The sequence below is a fragment of the Nyctibius grandis genome, chromosome 11 (assembly GCF_013368605.1).
Source record: "Nyctibius grandis isolate bNycGra1 chromosome 11, bNycGra1.pri, whole genome shotgun sequence".
NCBI lineage: Eukaryota > Metazoa > Chordata > Aves > Nyctibiiformes > Nyctibiidae > Nyctibius > Nyctibius grandis.
The window spans coordinates 2,629,618-2,648,463 of NC_090668.1; the positions used below are offsets into that span (position 1 = coordinate 2,629,618).

Genomic DNA, 18,846 nt, shown 5'->3' on the forward strand with positions numbered 1-18,846 from the left:
AGGGGTTTTTCCCTCAAGGCAATTGTCCTTTCTCATGAACTGTCTACAGAGAGTCCCCACTGCAGCTGGGGCACAGCACGTGTCGGTACCCACATCAGCAGAGAAGAAAAGCCAAAAAGCAGCAGGTTTTAAAAATGACAAATGCTCTTTATTGGACCATACAGTATGGTAGGCCTGGAAGTGAAGAGGCTGTAGCTGTGAGGACAAGGAGTTAGAAATCAACTGATATACACAGAAAGCAATAACCTTTCCCACAGGTGCCTGAGAAAGCAGAAGGGGCTGGAAAAAATCTTCAGTTGCAGACAAAACATTTGGAGGTTGTAACACGTGGCAGAGGCTTTTAGAGCATCTTGGAGCTGTTTTTATTGCTGAGGACCCGGGACCGTGGTTTTGCAAGGCTGTCACCCTTGTTTTAGGACGAATTAAATGAATGTGCGTGGCCGAGGACGGCTGTCCCCGTTCAGCAAGTTGCTTCTACTTCGCTTTAAACGTGTGACTCCAGGAGGAGAACAAGAACAAGGACTGTGCTGAAAGAGGGCCACCGCCGGGGTCCACGACGGTTCTCCAAAGCCCTGTCAGTGACCTGTTACAACCTTTAGCCAAAGGTGCTCCAGATTCTTGCGGTGGGGTCCTGGTCTCCCCCCACTGCCCGAAAGGTGGAGGGTGAAGGACGGAGGAAGGAGAGGGTCTAGCGCAGCTATTTACACCATTGATTTCGTAGGGCAGCACTTGCTTTTGGAAGGCAGGAAACATGTCGTTGTTCACGTGGGTGGGCTCATCATCCTTATCTGATGGTCTTTTTGCTAGTGGTGGTCTTGGAAACGATCCTCACGCTGCCTCCTGTGCTGGAGCTGACGCCTCGGCTGCTCCCAGAGCTGAAGTTGCTGCCTCCGCCGTAGCTGAGCCCTCCGCCGAACCCTCCGCTCCCACCTCCGAAGCTGCCGCCGCCGCCGCTGCTGCTCATGGTGTAGCTGCTGCCGCCGCCACCTCCCATGCCGAGACCTCCGCCCATGCCGAGACCTCCGCCCATGCCCAGGCAGCTGCCACCGCCGTAGCCCATCCCGCTCGAGCTGCTGACCACGGCTGTAGGGAAACACAGCGCACACCCACTTTAGGATCCTGCCAGCTGCCCAAGGAGGGGGGACCTCCACCACTGCCCCTGCGGCAGGGCAGGAAGCGAGCAGGGGTGGAAGGGGAGAGATACTTACAGACGCTGACGGCTCCGACTCCCTCTCCGGCAAGCCTGTTGGGAAAGGGGAATAAAGTAAGCGATAGTGCCAAAGCACAGACAAGATATAACGTTAGCTACTGGGACCATCTAATCAGACTTCCGTGGCCTTCAGCAGGGACTGTCCTCTGGTGGGGTATCTCTGCATCACAGGTGAAAGGCAATATTGCTCATTTTTCTTAGTGCATCACGTTCCAAAAGCTAGAGAAACTCGCCTTTTCATAGAAAGCTCACAATTTAAAGTATCTCTCTCTCTGGCCTGGTTTTACGTCTTGGTGCTCTTTTACATCTTCACCAACTTGGTGCTCCAGCCCATTGAGGTGCCCTGTCTCTTTCAGCCCAAGGAGATGCGCCCTGCTCTGAAGAGCAGTACACAACAGTTCCATGTGCGTGTCCTCACCTGCTCTCCTCTCCTTCCAGGAGCTTCCTGTAGGTCGCAATCTCGATGTCTAGGGCCAGCTTGACGTTCATGAGCTCCTGGTACTCGCGTAGCTGCCGGGCCAGGTCTGCCTTGGCCTTCTGCAGAGCATCCTCCAGCTCGGCCAGTTTGGCTTTGGCATCCTTGAGGGCCATCTCCCCACGCTCCTCCGCCTCCGCGATGGCTGCTTGGAGGTTGGCACACTAAAAGCAAGGGAAACAGATAGTTGTTTAACTTGGGCTACCCCAAACTGCTCTCCTGAGTATTGCTATGGTATTGTAGGTGCTGGCTCCCAGCATGGAACTGAGACCTCCTACTGGGCCATTGGGAAGGTGCCATAGCGTGGGTAACTGGGGACCTGCAGCCATAATCCTGTCCCCCAAGAAAAGGAGAGACATCTACATCTCTTTGCTTTGCTGCACACCTGTGCTGGGGTGCTCACAACTTGCTTCCCCGGCAAGAAAGGGGCTATTGCAGCACATCCTTGCACTGAGGGACCTTCTCTGGTCAGACAGAGATGGCCATGCCCACTTTAATGCAGGAGAGGAAGCCTGGCCTTCCAGCCCTGCTCCAATGCCAGGAGCTGGCTCTTTCCGCCATGCCTGGCCACCGTCACCTCCTACCTGCCCTCCACCATGCAGCAGATGCTCTGCAGGAGCATCCCCTCCTACCTGTTTCTTCACACTTTCAATTTCATTCCGCAGCCTCTGGACCATGCGGTTGATCTCTGAAATTTCCATCTTGGTGTTACGCAGATCGTCACCATGCCGCCCAGCAGAGACCTGGAGTTCCTCGTACTGGTATGTAGAAAGGGAGGAGAGAGAGCACTGGTTAGGCACCATGGGGCTCAGGGAAGGGTGAGGGGACTTCAGGGCACAAAGTGCAGGTCTGGAAGCAGGTTAAGGGTGGGGGACAACATTCCTCTGAGCAACCTGCCCGTGGAATAACAGCGTTTACCCTTAGTTATCAATATGTGCTAAGACAGCAGCTATTAGATTGCATGGAGCACCTATGGGTTGTCACCTACTGTTAAGAGCCTGGAAGAGAAAGAGGAGTGCTCTGTGCCTAAGGCTAGATCTACCAGTGACTCCTTGTGAGGCCAGGGTCAAGGCATTTAAGCATCTTGTCCCTTGGTTTCACCACAAGGAACGTAAGGCTGCTCAAGAGCAGCGGTCAACAAGCGAACACTGGCGATCTGTACGCAAGAGCCTATTGCAACACCATACAAAATAAATTAACCTCTGGTGTAACACTGTGATCCTTCCTCCATTAGTCCTGCCTCCCATCAGCTAGTGTGATGCCACGTGAATCACAGAAATCAGTCTGTCATTCTGGTTACCCACCTTGTTTTGGTACCAAGCCTCAGCCTCAGCCCGGCTCCGGTTGGCGATGTCCTCGTACTGCGCTTTGACCTCTGCGATGATGCTGTTGAGGTCCAAGTTACGGTTGTTGTCCATGGACAGGACCACGGAGGTGTCGGATACTTGCTGCTGCATCTGGGACAATTCCTGCAGAAGATGCAAAAAATTAAGTTAATAGTCTGATATCTGGGTTGGAAACCACGCAGACAAGAGGCGGCTTGGGAGCTCTCTCCGCCGAGCCATTTTCTTGTGTTCTCCCTGCTCTGTCTCTAACTATCTACCCTTTTCTATCATCTTATGCCTGCGTTATAATTTCAAAAAGGCAGTGACCACCTTCCCTTTTACTGCTGTACAGCACTGAGCATGGTGGCTGGAGCTCCGGGGATGGAGAGCTGTACGGCAGCGAGCTGTGGAGGATGCTATCGCGGGGAGAGCTGACTGCTTACCGCTTCGTAGAGAGCTCTCAGGAAGTTAATTTCATCTGCCAGTGCATCTGATTTGGCCTGCAGCTCGACCTTGTTCATATAAGCGCCATCCACATCCTAAAGAAAAGAAAACCAAAGACTTCTGATGAAGCCACAAGCCAAAGGGGCTTCAGGACACCAGTGGGACCATCTCTCTGCTTCCAGGTCTGTTATTCTTTAGGCTTGTTTTTATATTGATATTTTTTTTTCAATAACATTGTAACATTGGACATTTACTGTGAGACAGAACCAGGTTCTTGGGCAGAAGGCAAAGCTCTGACTCATGGGAACGTGACCCAAGACAGAGCTGAACTGAGCCACAAAAGGCCAGATGGTTTGCAACTGCAACCAGAGGAGCTATCTTCAGAAAACAGGGCAGGTCCATCGGCATGGAAGTTATGCCCATTCGTAGCCTCAGGAGAACCCAGCCCATACTTACTCCTAGATGTGCCAAGATCATAGCCTGACCCAACCACGAGGCTGGAGGACCCCAATCCCATCAGCTTTGCTTGAACTCTGCACATGCTGAGTTAATTTCATTGTCTGTCCCGTAATTCCCAGTTCACTCACCTTCTTGAGGACCACGAACTCATTCTCTGCACCAGTGCGCCGGTTGATCTCATCTTCATATCTGTTAGGATAAAAGAGTGAGAGGGTTTTGATGGAAACAAAGAGCAAAGCCAGCACGAGAAGCAGGGATGGGACCACTCCAGTCCCAAATCATTAGTTGTGCCTCACAGATACATTCCTTACTCCCACCTATTTATGGTCCAGGGCAGATGCAGAGCAAATGATTACTGACTCTGAGCCTGCAAGGCTCCATGGTGTGAGTAGTCTCAGCTAAAATTAATAGATTTTAATCACTGCCCTTAAAGTCAAGCTCATACATAAATGTGTGCAGGATCAGAGCCCGTTTCGGTAGGAAGCAGGAGCAGGTATCCTTGGTGACCTTTGCCCAAAGCAAAGTTGTGCAAAAGGCTTTCAACGAAGATGCATTTCAATGCCTACAAATATATAATAAAGTAACAATTTTATATTTGATATTATAATAATGCTAATGGCTCTGAATAACCCGCTGCAGCATTTAATTAAAAAAAAAAAAAGTCTGTGATTCTTTAGCCATGGTTGGGCAAGAGCAGATCATTATGCCTCAGTCTATGTTTCTGTGGAACTTTTTATGGCTCTGAGCAACATCCTCTCATCAGATAATCAGGGCAGGGCTTAGCTAGAAAGTAGACAAAACATGTAGGCTGTTGAGGCAAAGACCTGGATTTTAAAGGCAGGTTCGTGCCAGTCCTCTAACTAATATTGGCAGAGATATCCCTGCAGATGGATCTCCCAGCGGACATGGGAAGAAGTGGAAATTAGCCAGTGGACTGGGAACCAACTCGAGACTTGAAATAAAAAGTGTTCTCTTTCCCAGGCAGTAGCTTCAGAATCCAGACAATATAATTTGTCCTTTTTGGCCTGATCAGTATTTCTAAAAGCCTCTATTAAATATCAAGACCTGAAATGCACCCAAGTACAACATACCAGAAGCTATGTCAGTCCATCCTGTCAGCTCTAAGTGCTGTCTCTCTGTCATCCCCCCCCAAAAATCTGTCTCTTCACATGCTTAATTATCTCATATAAACATATTTCAGGCCTCCAGGGTGTGTTTCTCAAATTTGCACTTGGCCAGATCTGGTTGAATAAGGGAGAGATTGTTCTTGCCAGACTGCAGCCAACTAAAAATGAACGGCCTCGCCTAAAAAAACCACCTAAATGTCCCTTATAGTCAGCAGACGCCAACTGGCACGTCCTTAAAATGATTCACCCTGCCTCCGCTGGACATCTTATCTCAGGATGGGATTAATTGCCTCCCCCAGGGAAATCTTTTTCTTTGACAACGGTCAGAGCTGAGCGAGGCCACGTGCACACAGATCGCCTGGAGCCCTCTGGAAAGGCTGGGATTTTCTTTACAAAAAAAAGAAATTGGGGATTTTGGAGCTGGTGGTTTATGGGTATGTTTCATTCCCTTTTGCGTGTCCATTATACTCATGAGTTACGCGTTTTTCTGTCTCCAGGTGTATTATTTTGGGAAACTCACAGGATCAGACCGTGACCTCCGTTACACCGGAGCAGCTTCCCATGGGTGCATGAATTCTGTGCTAAACACTGATCCTGCACCTAAGAAATCTGACATAACTAGAGGTAATTCTGAGACCAAGTTTTCCTTTTATATGTTCATTTTGCAAACTGGAAGAGGAACCCAGTGCAAACACAAGGTGTGCACCAGCGAGCGTGAACCACCTGCCCTGATTTTTCCCATCTGTTAATCATCTGTGCTACAGAGCATGGTTTCTTACTTGTTCTTAAAGTCTTCCACCATGTCCTGCATGTTCCTCAGTTCAGAGTCCAACCTTCCCCTCTCTCCTACAAGACTGTCTAGCTGCCGTCTGAGGTTGTTGATGTAGGCTTCAAAAAGGGGCTCAAGGGACTTCCTGGTGACTGTGTGACCTTGCTCTTGGAGGAGGCTCCACTTGGTCTCCAACACTTTGTTCTGCTGCTCCAAAAAGCGCACCTGGGAAGAAACAAAAACAGGCACATGGTGAAGCCCGTGTGAACAAAGCACAAAAAAACCCCTGCTGCCAGGAAAAGGCGGGATCAGTCAACACAGAAAGAAAAGGTCAAGAGATGCTGGGACAGTGGAGGGGGGCAATTATTAGGGTCTTCCTAATTCAGGGCACCGGATTCTCAAAAGTATCAAAAGCAGCTAAGATGTTTAGTGAGATTTTTCAAGAGCTATTAAGCAGGCCAACTTTGTTTCTCTCCCCCCGCTAGATGCTCAGCGCACCTTACTGGTTTAGGTTGGTGTTATCCCATTGAGTTGTGTAGAGCTTTGCCATTTTACAACCAGTAGAAGATCCATCCAGTCCCCGGGGTGTTTTTTACAGGGAAGAGGGGGATTTACTTTTTCAATAAAATAAGGCACTGAGAAACTCGTCCTTGCAAAGAGGAAGCATAAGACAGTTCTTAGTTTTCAGCCAAACCCACGCTGTTTGTCAGCTGAGATTAGTTCAGGCAAGCCCCTAAATCCAAAGGAAGTTTCTTCCTGTTGTTCTTTCCCGAGGCAACTGATAATATGCACGGATTGATGGTTAAGACCAAACTCTCACCTTGTCGATGAAGGAAGCAAATTTGTTGTTGAGGGTCTTGATCTGCTCCCGCTCCTGTGTTCGCACCTTCTGGATTTCTGGGTCGATATCCAGTTTGAGGGGTGCCAGAAGGCTCTGGTTGACGGTCACTTCATGGATGCCACCAGGTGGGCAAACAGGGAACCCGGGGCCACCTCGACCACCAAATCCAGGACCTCCCAGCCCAAATCCACTGCCCAGCCCATAGCCACCACCACCACCAGCTCCTCCTAAGCCAAAACCAGCGCCTGCTCCGCCACCATAGCCAAGACCAAAGCCGGCTCCTCCACCAAAGCCGTATCCACCACCAGCTCCACTCCGTAGACCTCCACCGACTGAGCTGTAGGAAATTCTTTTGCTTCCACCTAGGTTATAGAGACTTCTGCTGCCAAAGCCACCACCAGCTCCGAAGCCTCCTCCACCTCCGGCTCTTCCTCCTCCAACTCTGGAGACAGAGACAGAGCTAAAACTGCTTCTGGTACCACCGCCACCTCCTACAATAGCAGAGCCTGAGCTAAAGCCCCTCATACCCCCTCCAGTAGATGATCTGTAAGAGACCCGACTCATGGTGGCTTGTTCAATTAGAAATGCAAAGAGCAGGAGAGGGGGGGGGAAAAAAAAAGGCTGGTGAATAAAAGCTGCGCAGCAGGAAAAGTGCAGAGGGCAATGGAGACAGAAACCCCTGTGATGGGAGAGCTTGGGAGCCTCCTCTTTTATCTGCTTGGAAAACTTGGCACAGGAATTCAGAACTTGACGTGCCTTGCAGCAACTTGCCTTGTCAAACACACCTAGGCTACAGCGAGGCGCTGAAAAATGCATTGTTTGCAGGCAAGAAAGTAACGGAGCGAGGGAGCTCCCCCCTCTACCAAAGCCTGCCGCTCTGAGTCATGAAATTAGAATTGAATGGGATGACTTGCTGAGGTCTGCGCTCAGGAGCAGGATGCAACACGATTCTCCAGAGACCCTGGGAGCCGATTTTCCTTAGGCAAGCCAAGGGCTCACGCGTTTGAGCAAGGTTCCTTGCGCTGAAGCTTTTGCAAGGTGAAGTTTAGGGTTTAGCACATTGCACAGCGAATCGGGCAGCATAAATAGGGGCTTTTCTGAGTCTGCCAGCTCTGAGACTGGACGTGCACATCCTGTTATTGGCTTGGGAAAGTTGGGGCTGAAGGTGGTTTTACTTATCAGTGCACCTCTTCTGATTTCTTTCAGAAAAGGGATCTAAATGATCATGGGCTCACAGAGAATAGCTGTGAGAGGAAGTTGTCTCATGGTAGGGGAAGGAATTAGGTAGCATGGCTTTCAAAGACGGTGAGTAAATACCTTTTCCAAAATAACTTCAAATTACATTTCATAGTACTACGAGACTTATAAAATAGTTATTAAAAATATGCTTGAAATGGTTGCTCTTCTTTTGAATCTCCTTGTCAGGCTCAGGGTTCAAAAGCTCCCTGTGAAGTGGTATTTTTATCACTTTTTTTTCCACCCCCGTCGTATTTAACCAGCAGTTTCCACGTCATTGTTGGCTCTCCAAGGTGTTCTGTGAAGGGGAATTCACCCACTTTTCTTCCAGCTCTCTCCTACCCCCTCCTTCACTCTGCTGAGATCATTCAGCCCCTGAGGAAGATTTTTCTAAAATTGCCTTTGCCCCTTGAGCTTGAGCTCTCGGGTGAACCCTCGCCCAGGAGCTCCAGTCCCCCTGGTGAGGTTGGGTTGTGCTTTAGGACGGTGTAAAGGCAGGAGAGCCAGGGACCTCTTCTCTTGTGTCCATGAAGAGCTGGACACAGGTTACAAGAGGAGATATCCCCTCCCTCCCACGCAAAATACTTCTGCAAACCAGGCTCTGCCCAGCCACATCCTTGTGCCTTGTGCTTGGCTGCCCACCTCGGCCAGGTTATGTGTCAGATAAAATGACAGTGCAAGGCAGAGAAATGAAACCCTGAGCAGCTAAAACACAAAGATTCTCAAAATCAGCTACGTGAGCAATAAGTACAGGAGCTTAATCCAAAATGAGCGGCTCAAGGGTATCTGCTGCATCTCATAGCTTGTTTCTGTTGATGTGTTTCCAACCGCCGTTTTCTCTGTCTGGGAACTTGAAAGAACCTGAGCAGAAGGGTGGATTGTTATTTTTTTTTTGTATTTTTTTTTTCTCATTGCAATCAGAAAAAGCCAACGCTCACAAGTTTCATCTCCTGCAAGCACTCCTGTCACTGCTTTTTGCCAATAGCGTGAGTCACCAGCACCCGCAGCGCCGTCGGGCAAGCTATCGGGAAGCAGATCGTTGGACCGGCTGTTGGAAGGCACCCTCCCGCTGAAAGGGAGACGGCTGGGCGGTAGCAAGGGGGTGCTCTCGCCTCGGGAGTGGAGACGTGGGAACCTCCTGGGTGCTGGAAACGCAGAGTTTTGCAGGGAAAAACTGCACCCACGTTCGCACGTCCAGAAGCGACGAACCCCCATTTCACAGGTGATGCACAGTGGCAGGTAACCTCGATGATAACACCAAATCAGAAGCAATTCCAGCAATATTACTGGAGTTATGCTGATATTGATAATAAATAAATTGTGTTACTAGCATGGCAGATGTATGGAGATTCACTTTCCTAAGCCTGCAGATGTGAATTGGCACACGTGTGCCGGATCCTGTGGACAGGGGCCAGGCAGGGAGCCTGCCTTTGACTTCCAAAGAACTATGCAAAGTCACACCTGGGAACCAGAGCACAGCCTGCAAATGTTTTAATTAAAGCAAAGAGAAAGGATTCATGTTTAAGGCAGTCATTACCTCCCCAAGCTTTTCTAGGAAAGCCTGTTGCTGCAGACAACGGTAATTAAGTGGAATATTACAAAGGATTTGGAAGAGTAAATTAAGTGATTGTTTAGGCACCAAAACAAGGAAAATTCTTGCAGTATCTCTCAGTCCCACACAGTTTCCTTGCTTGGCTTCTGTTGCTCGTGTGCACTGTCCTCCTGAAGCTGCTCTGGGGTCGCAGGTGGGCTGTGTTTGCCCCCTCAGATGGGAAGGTTGCCTGGAGGTTGAGGGCACTGCTGGGGGTGGTGGGGTGGGATGGGGATACAGAGCAAAGGGAGGAGGAATGGGGCCAGCTGAGATGTTTGCAGGAGCTCAGCTGCCTGTGAGCACCGCTTTTGGACTCTGTTGTTTGGTGGGTTTTTTTTTTCCAGTGCAGACTGGAAGAAAGACATTCAAAACTTTTAAGGTTAGTTAGGGTTAGGTTGTCACTAGCTGTATTAATTCCTCACACCCGTGCTGTGTAATTCAGCATTTGCACAGGTGAGTACAGAAATCGAGGTGACTCAGAGTTTATTTTTAACCTTCATTAATTTTTGGCCTGTCTGGATGCAACATCCTCTGCGACAGCAGGGACGGAGGAGTTGGGTTTTGTCTCCGGACTTTGGTCTTTCTTACTCCTTTGATTTTCTGGGTGACGGGAGATTTGATGCTCCCATGTTTCAGTGCATCTGGGTTTCAGTGAGGTGTTGCTGGAACGGTTGTGAGTGTCTCCTGTAAACCTGCTGGGCTGGCGTGTACTTGCTTGCTCGTTCCCATTTGCTGTGCTGAGTTATGTAAAGCCGGGATGTTGAGAGGTCAGGGAAGAGCGAAGCATCTGACTCTTTGAAATGCAATAAGGTGTGAGTGTTTGTCTGAGGGTTTGGGGTTATTTCCCCCCCCCCCTTTTTTCTTTTTTATTCTCCTTTTGCAATGACGGCTGACCAAAATACCTGCATCGCTTGGTGACTTACTCTGCTCCAGCTCACCGAAACCCATCCTCAATCTAGATCATCCTGATAAAATCCTCCCCCAGAGCCCTGTAGATGCTTGATTTTGCTATGTCTTTTTAAGAAAGCAAGAATTAAATACTGCTTTGGGTTTTTTTTTCCCAAGCTAGCAGAGCTGTGCAATACCCTCCCTTCCATGGAAGAAAGACTTTTGGATTAATCCCAATCATATATTAAGCAATGAGCAGTGATTAATTTTTTTTGCCACTTAATTAATAAACCCCCCGCCCTCCTCCTGCTCTTCTTTTCTCCGATTCTTCAATTTGTTTTGGGACGACTGATTTCAAGCTTTTCGTTATAATTTTATCAGAATTTTGAAACTTTTCTCCCAAAGCAAAGTAAAAGCCCCCTCCATCTCACTCTGCTGAAGCTTGGGAATATTTCATGCTACTGGTTCTGTTTTAGGATAAAAAGACGTAGGAACAAATAAATTACAATCGAATTTTATTGGACACGTTCCAAAAAGAGAGAGGAAGGAAAACACAGTGTCATATCACTATAATTGGAGTAGAAAAAGCTGCAATTTTCTCTTTTAATGGTGCTTTCACAAAAATAAAAAGACATGGTGGAAGGCTGGAGGGGTAAATTCCATCAGAAGGGGGTAAAGTAGATTTTGGGCACTGGTGTGCCTTTGGGCTCCTGCTCCCGATTGCCCTGTTTCCCATGTGCTGGGCTGAAACCTGGCTGCACTTTTCAGTTTACCGAATGTCTTTCTTTTGGCAGAGAAACCCACACGTAGTGGAGATGCTGGGATACACCCAGGAGCAGCGTGGACATGGCCCTTCAGGCAGTTTTTTCAGTGTAATTTTCACTGTCTCGGACTTTCACCCTGACTGCTGCTACCAAGACAGTGGGTAAAGTCAGCGAGACTTGGACTGTTGGATGATTTTGGCATTTTTTAAGCCATTCCAACAAAACCTAGACACGATAGCAACCCAATTTAACTGTAAACACCGATCTTGCTTTTGAAGAACTCTCTGCCTCAGTTATTATTTAGAATTTAAAAATCCTATAATTTAGAAAAAAAACCCCTTTTCTATCTGCTTTGGATCAGTCACTGATGGCTCCTCTGACAAAATACACTCACGAGATTATGTGTAAGGTGACACTATGGGCAAACTTTCATTTAAGAAGAGAAAGGTCAGGAATGGGAGAGTAGTTTGGGCTTCCTTTTTAGATAAGCTCGTTGCAAGTTGAATCTGTGGGTGGCACTTTTCAGGTGGAGGTATCTCAGATTGCTTTCCTAATATCACTCTCTGAACCACTGGTCAGGCTCCTGTGCCTGACCACACAGCTGCAATGTTCAGCACATCTGGAAGAAACATGTTTTTCAAAGCTCAGCTGTGAATGGGGAAAAAAAAGGATTTTTTTTTTCCATCGCACTCCAGTGACTCGGAAGTGACTCCTAACAGGCTCTGTGCTCCCATAATAAGGGGTATTTTAAGAGGGGCCCCACGCTTTCAAACCACTGCCTGGGATCTTGCAGCAACCTCCTGGAGTATTTCTACATAGCAGAAAAATGACCCACATCTGATAAAGGTGAGTTTCTTAACTTGAAGGAGTGAGTTTGGTTCATCCCAGCAGCGAAGGCAACGCAGGCTGAACTGAAGCCAAGTTCCCCCAGCCCATCCCTGGGCTTCTGTGGGCCAGAACTGAGCTAAAAACCCAAGTTACTGCATCTTCGCTGGTATTTGCTCTGCCTTAGCTGTGGCTGTCAGCTAGCCACAGTTACAAACGAGTTGCTCAGCCTTACTGAAAGCAAACAAAAAAATAAAAACCAATTCCCCATTCAGAAAATCACTTAGGCCTGTGTTTTCCTTTTAGTCCTGTTTCAGGTACTTTGAGAGATCTGGTTGACATGTGCTCCGTTGCTTTTCTTGAATTGTGATCCACATGGTTAAGACCTACGGTGTGAGGAGCCGGGACAGAGGTGGGTGGAGGGGATGGTGGTGTGCAGGAGTAATGCAGGAGCAATGTGGGAGCGATGGTTTTGGGGAGGGTCTGGTGTTGATTTACTCGGGCTCTGTAGCATTCTTCAGGCTTTGGCTTTTTATGCTCTTTTTGCTGGAGGAGGTTTTGGAGACGATTTTCACACCTGGGTTGGTGCCTTTTGCACTTCCAGAGCTGAAATTCCCTCCTCCGGTGCTCAGACCGCTGCCACCACCTCCTCCGTAGCCAAGACCGCTTGCAATGCCGAGACCACCACCACCTCCGAGTCCAAGTCCTCCTCCGCTTCCAAAGCTGTAGCCTCCACCACCACCGCCGCCACCTCCAAGACCGAAACCACTTCCAAAGCCATAGCCTCCTCCACCACCGCCACCACCTCCAAGACCAAAACCGCTTCCACAGCCTCCTCCAAGACTGAAACTGCTTCCGCCGCCTCCTCCGCTTAGGCTCAGTCCACCAAATCCTCCTCCTAACCCAGCTCCACCAGCCATGGCAGAGTTGGAGCTGATGACAGCTGCAAGAAAAAGCAACCAGAGGGTTGGACATCTGCTTGGCAGTCACCCAGTTCCAGAAAGCACTATCATCAGGACCTTGACCCACAGGACTGGAACACAACTTCTGTCCCCTGTGCAAGACACCAATGCTGGTGGAGGGCTCTGAACGTCTTATATTGGGCAAAACCTCCCTTGTCTCAAGGTGGCTCACAGCCTCTGCTCCCAATGGGCCCAAAGCAAGACAAGCACTGCCATACTTACAGTAGCTGATGGGGTTGAGTCCCTCTCCGCTGAGCCTGTTGGAGGGCAGATAAAGGGGAGGTTAGACCAAAATGAAGGAGACAGGCAGGAGGACCAGCTACTGGCAGGGACAAAGCAATAGTCGCTATTATTCCTGCAGGGATTTGGCTCCCACCTGCTCTCCTCTCCCTCCAGCAGCTTCCTGTATGTCGCGATCTCGATGTCCAGGGCCAGCTTGACATTCATGAGCTCCTGGTACTCACGGAGCTGCCGGGCCATGTCGGCTTTGGCTTTCTGCAGGGCATCTTCCAGGTCAACCATCTTTGCCTTGGCATCTTTGAGGGCCAGCTCCCCACGCTCCTCAGAGTCTCCGATGGCCGTCTGCAGGGTGGCACACTGCAAGAGGAGGGATTGGGACTCCTAAATGCTGCTTTTCTTTTCGGGTAAGAGTCACCCAAGGAAGAAAACCATTCTGGTTGAGGTGTTAATGAAAAAAGTTATGACTGAGGTCATTCACCCATAGCTAACATTGCTGGAGTTGAAATGCCAGCCTGGCAAGAGTTATTTAATACGTCGTATAGTGTGGTGCCCTTTTCAGGAGGGAATCCAACACATTTAATGAGGTACGTCATACTCTGTGGCTGCTAAAGTCCACGATCAGCAAAGCAGAGCTGCGATGCTAAGGGATCACAGAATGGGGCTCCACGAGCTCCTTTCAGAGGACCTACCTCCAGGTAGGTCATTCCTACCTGGTTCCTCGTGTTCTCTATCTCTGACCGAATCCTCTGGATCAGCCGGTTGAGCTCAGAGATTTCCCCCTTTGTGTTGCGCAGGTCATCCCCATGCTTCCCAGCCGTGGCCTGCAGCTCCTCAAACTGAGGTTCAGAAGGAAGAGTAAACCATCTGAGATGTCCAGGTGGACAAGACGTGGCTCAAACAGCCTCATATAGGGACAGCAGTAATTTTCCCCAGAAATGCATCCGTGGCATCTATGGGTCTGTTCACCTTGGTTTGGTACCAAGCCTCCGCCTCGGCCCGGCTCCTGTTAGCAATGTCTTCGTACTGAGCTTTGACTTCAGCTATGATGCTGCTGAGGTCCAGGTCCCGGTTGTTGTCCATTGACAGAATGACAGCGGTGTCGGACACTTGTGCGCTGAGCTGAGCCAGCTCCTGCGAGGAAGCACACAGGACCCCAGGCCAGCTGCACTTACCTTTTCAAATGATGTGAATGATGGCGGTCACTGCCCAAGGGGTGACAACAGGACTGAAATCAGGGGAGGAGGGTGTCTGTACCGCATCGTAGAGGGCTCGGAGGAAACTGAGTTCATCAGTCAGGGCATCCACCTTGGCCTCCAGCTCCACCTTATTCATGTAAGCTGCATCCACATCCTGGAAAAGAGCGACTATGGGGACATCTGCAGCACCTGATACCTCTTCTTTAGCTCAGCCAAGAACTGGCCAAGCCTGGAGATGAGGCTGCCCCTTTCACTGCTGCAGTGGTGCTGCCTGACTGGAGAAGCTGTGCTTGGTGCATCCCCCTGGAAGAGCACCAAGAGGACATCTCTTGGCCAAGAGAAGTGCTGTGTGTAACTTTGTTAGTGGATAAGGATGGGGGTGCAGGCCTTTTGGCCTTGGTACCTGGGGTTCCCAGCACTACTGACCATCTTTGTTTCTAGATGGTCTGCTTTACCCAGGCATTTGTGTATGTTGTGGGACAGGAGTGGGACAAGAATTTACTTCCATCCTCCAAGCCCGTCCACCCCTTTTCCCCCAAAACCACAATCCGAATGACAGCTTTTGAAGGATGAGGATGCAGCTCCATGAGATCTCCCATCCTTTAGGACATTCCCAGCCTGTGCAATGGTTAGGGTTAGCTCAGCATCTGTAACATCTCCTGTGTCACCCACCTTCTTCAGCACCACAAAGTCATTCTCTGCTGCTGTGCGTCGGTTGATTTCCTCTTCGTATCTGCAGGGATAAAGGGAAATATGTGCTGGATCATACCTCAATAAGCGGAAAAGTTCTACATGTAGGACTGCAAGGTTATCTGGGCAGGGTATGGCATTTCCAAATCAACCTCCTGGAAACTGCCCAGCTCAAATTTGTGAGAATCCTGTTTCTCAAAGGGTTGAAATGACATTTTGACATAATGCAGATGGAACAAGGAGGGTAAAGCTGGTTTAGATAATTTTCCTTTGCAAGTGTCATCCCAAGCTGTTGTGTCCTGGATGAATCTGCATTTTCTGATTAGAAAAATGTTCATGGACTACCTTTCTGCTGCTGTCGAGGAAGACAGGGGTTCTGCAGGGAGAGTTACCTCACAGGAATGGTATATTAGATGGGGATTAGTTAGGTACTATGTTATGGGCTAGAGCACAGACTGGAGATAATTTTTTTCCCTTTCCTGTAGAAAGTTTGATGAAGGCTAGATGTTTGACTTTCAGAAAGCTAAATTTGAGTGAGATTAATCCTACCGCCTAATGCTAAGCTGAACCATTTGCATCCTGTTTCACCCCAGGGTGCCTGGATGTGCCGCTAACAGGCACTCACTTGTTCTTGAAATCCTCAACGAGGTCTTGCATGTTCTTCAGCTCCCCATCCATGCGTCCTCTCTCGTTGAGCAGGTTGGCCAGCTGCCGTTTCAAGTTGTTGATGTAAGCCTCAAAGAGTGGGTCCAGGTTGTTTTTGCCTGAGTTGTTTTTTTGACCCTGGTCCTGCAGGAGGGTCCATTTGGTCTCAAGCACCTTGTTCTGCTGCTCCAGGAAGCGAACCTGAGCATTGGGAAGCAGAAGAGGCTTAGCAGAAGATACCTGTGAGCATGCTGATGGCCAACAATCAGTAACTGGGACTGATGCATAGCACAAACCACGGAAATCCCAGACTAAGAGTATTAAATCCATCTGCGAATATCCTCCAGATTATCTGGACTGTGTCAGCCCATCCAGTAGTTAAGCAAATCTGCCCGCATTGGACAGTCCTCTTTAGAGACAATTTAATTTAGCAAGCCAATGAGCAATCATTAGAAAATGTGGGTTCAGCTCTTTCATCACTTGCTTTCTTTAACATCATTTGGCTTTTCTTTCTTTGTAAGAGATATTTGTCTTCCTTCATTAAAGCTAAGATCTGAGTACTACAGGTTAAAAGACAAGTACTTAATTGCCTTTCCTTTTGCTCATATATACTACATATTTACCCAAGTAAAAGCCAAGGAAGGACTTAAGTTGAGTCAATATAAAAATGAGTTTAGCTTGCAGGCAATAAAGCAATAAGGACTAACACGTCTGCTGTGATTCCCCACAGAGAGAGCTGGGTTAAGCAGGTAGATCTGGACCTGAAACTGGCTTACTCCGTTTGAGCTAATATATCTTATTACTCAGGCACAAAACCTGGGTCTAATCCTCTTATTACTAGTTTCTAGTCTAGTTTTCTGCCTTGTAACTGTTTAGAGAAGAATGTTCTTTTTTGATTACTTTAATGAAGACACGCAGATAGGAAATACGCAATAGACTGTAGATCTATGAAGTCGTATTTTTGTAGCTACAAGACCGTCTCGCTCCCTCTCTATCACGATTCCACAGCACTTGATGAAGTCTCACCTTGTCAATGAAAGAAGCAAACTTGTTGTTGAGAGTCTTGATTTGCTCCTTCTCATCTTTTCGCACCTGATGGATGTCTGGATCTATCTCCAGGTTCAGCGGTGCCAGGAGACTCTGGTTGATAGTCACTTCTTGGATTGTACCAACTCCGGGTGGGGCACCACCAAATCCCACTGGGTGCCTGCCACCACCCAGCCCTCCACCGAATCCTCCCAGCCCCCCTATTCCACCAAAGCCAAACCCTCCGCCACCTCCCTGTCCACCACCAAAGCCAAGCCCACCAGCACCTCCACCAAAGCCATATCCACCACCTCCACCACCGAGACCAAGTCCAAGACTACCACCAGCTCCACCACCACCAAGTCCACAGCCACCACCACCACCTCCCAGGCCAGAGCCACCACCAGCTCCACTCCCAAAAGCAGCTCGGAAGCTGCTTCCAACACCGGTGGATATCCTCTTGCTACCACCAAAGTTGTAGAGGCTTCTGCTGCCAAAACCACCACCACTGCCACCACCTCCTCCGATGAGCCTTCCAAAACCACCTCCACCTCCTCCAGAACGTGCCACAGACATCAAACTAAAGCCAGCCCTGTTGCTGCTTGGAATAATAGCTGAGGCAGTGCTGTAAGATCTGCCTCCACCTCCCGCTCTCATGCTGTAAGTTTGCCGGTTCATTGCAGCAGGAGGTAACGGCCCAGCACCGGCGAGAAGCAGCAAACAGAGAGAGTGCAGCTCTCCGATGGAAGGGAGTGCGGGATGCCCTTTTTATCCCTCTGGGGATCTGGGCTTGGTTGCATGGAAGTCCAGTGATCAATTTAGTGCCTTCATGGTTTTGACATGCCAGGCAGCCAGCTGTCTTACTGAAACTTGTTCATTGCTGATTGCCCTCGAACACACCTATTGGAGCCGGTACGAATCTGCTCAGCTAGAAGAGTTATCTAACCCCCTGATTTTTGGCAGGGAGAGCTCAACCTTAGTGCAAAGCCTCTGTCTGCTTGCAGAGATGTATTATTTTATTTCCTAGCTGTGAGGTAAAAGAAAAGAAATAAAAAGGGTGAAAAAAAGGAATAACTACCCAGATATCCGTATGCTACTTATAAGATGCAGTAGATCAGTATAGAGCTTAGTGGAGAGTTCCGTGAATTAGCTTGAGTGAAATCAGTGAGAATAAAATGGCTAAATATTTCACTTCACTGGGGCTTCTTCACCTGAGGGCAGAGCGCGGGTGTGATGTTCATGAAGCCTGACATCTCTTTCAGGGCTCTAATTTATCCAGCCCGCCTGTTGACACTAGTTAGGCAGAGACCATCTTTTGAGCACAAAGAGGTCCTGATCCATGATTTTCCTCTGAGACACTGTATTTAAATGTCACCTCAACTTCTGGCCATGTAGCATTCAGTGTTTAGTCTATGGCAGGTTTCCTAGGCTTCCTTTCTAGAGAGATTGGCACCTCCAGAGGACAACTCCAGTCCCACCAGAGGTTGCTGTTGCGATGTCTCCAGCCAACTGATGATGTGATCGATGTTTTTTCATCTTGATCTAAAAAGCATTTCAATAAAAGAGATTTTCTGAAAAAAAAATGCTTTGCCCGGCTTTGTGGAACTGTATTATTTGCATGCTAACATTAAGAGGTAATCAGTCTTGAGTTTCTAGCTCTTTACAGCTGTGATTGCTTTTAAAGACCTTTGAACTTTCTGTTCACAATGTTGCCAAAAGCAAAGATGTAACCAGCATGAAAAATACTCCCACAAATTCTCCTTATTTGACTTCCTGGAGTCCTTGGGAAAAAGAGCAAATTCAATAGGGTGTGGTGACATGTTCTGGCATCTCAGACTTTGTGGAATTGCAATGTTTAGAGTATTTTATTTTTTGTATTTAAGAGCTCGGTTCGTTTTCGGCATGTTGCTGTCCTGGTGGCGTTGCCTGTGCTGTGCGCGTGACTGGAGCTTAACCATATTGCAGGACAGGACTCTACATGCCCTTTGCAATGCATTCATGTGCCCCGGTGCTACAAAACCATGAAGTACAAGCTAGAAAATCCCACTGGCATCTCTGGAAGAAAAATTAAGCAGGTGCTTTGTGTTCTACCAAATACAGAAGACCAAATATCTAATTATTCTTGGAGAAATG

The 18,846-nt window shown here is 48.6% G+C and overlaps 2 protein-coding genes across 3 annotated transcripts; both read right to left on the reverse strand.

The window, feature by feature from the left end:
- Positions 1-784: 784 nt before the first annotated feature.
- LOC137669029 (keratin, type II cytoskeletal 5-like) lies at positions 785-7,214 on the reverse strand. 2 transcript variants are annotated; one of them, XM_068410894.1, is made up of 10 exons: positions 6,630-7,214; positions 5,820-6,034; positions 4,042-4,102; positions 3,454-3,549; positions 2,990-3,154; positions 2,318-2,443; positions 1,629-1,849; positions 1,209-1,243; positions 988-1,083; positions 785-858 (listed from the first exon to the last, which is right to left on the reverse strand). In XM_068410894.1, exons 1-10 carry the CDS (start codon positions 7,212-7,214, stop codon positions 785-787), a joined length of 1,674 nt encoding a protein of 557 aa, XP_068266995.1. The 2 variants fall into 2 exon arrangements, with proteins under 2 accessions (XP_068266995.1, XP_068266994.1); XM_068410893.1 differs by having other exon boundaries at positions 785-1,083.
- Positions 7,215-12,448: 5,234 nt separating this feature from the next.
- On the reverse strand, positions 12,449-17,391 carry LOC137669024 (keratin, type II cytoskeletal 5-like). The gene is made up of 9 exons (XM_068410888.1): positions 16,714-17,391; positions 15,668-15,888; positions 15,025-15,085; positions 14,411-14,506; positions 14,123-14,287; positions 13,867-13,992; positions 13,293-13,513; positions 13,139-13,173; positions 12,449-12,897 (listed from the first exon to the last, which is right to left on the reverse strand). The coding sequence occupies exons 1-9, from the start codon at positions 17,389-17,391 to the stop codon at positions 12,449-12,451; spliced, it is 2,052 nt and encodes a 683-aa protein (XP_068266989.1).
- Between the last annotated feature and the right edge of the window lie 1,455 nt (positions 17,392-18,846).

Bases quoted from the DNA above. Each gene is read 5' to 3' on its own strand.
- LOC137669024 (XM_068410888.1), bottom strand. From the start codon at position 17,391: ATGAACCGGCAAACTTACAGCATGAGAGCGGGAGGTGGAGGCAGATCT. The intron at 15,086-15,667 runs GTGAGTGCCTGT...TTATCCCTGCAG, and splicing joins GTTGAGGATTTCAAGAACAA to ATACGAAGAGGAAATCAACC. The intron at 13,993-14,122 runs GTGAACAGACCC...TCTGAACCTCAG, and splicing joins AGGCTTGGTACCAAACCAAG to TTTGAGGAGCTGCAGGCCAC.
- LOC137669029 (XM_068410893.1), bottom strand. From the start codon at position 7,214: ATGAGTCGGGTCTCTTACAGATCATCTACTGGAGGGGGTATGAGGGGC. The intron at 6,035-6,629 runs GTGAGAGTTTGG...GTTTCTTCCCAG, and splicing joins TTGCTTCCTTCATCGACAAG to GTGCGCTTTTTGGAGCAGCA. The intron at 2,444-2,989 runs GTGGGTAACCAG...TCTACATACCAG, and splicing joins AGGCTTGGTACCAAAACAAG to TACGAGGAACTCCAGGTCTC.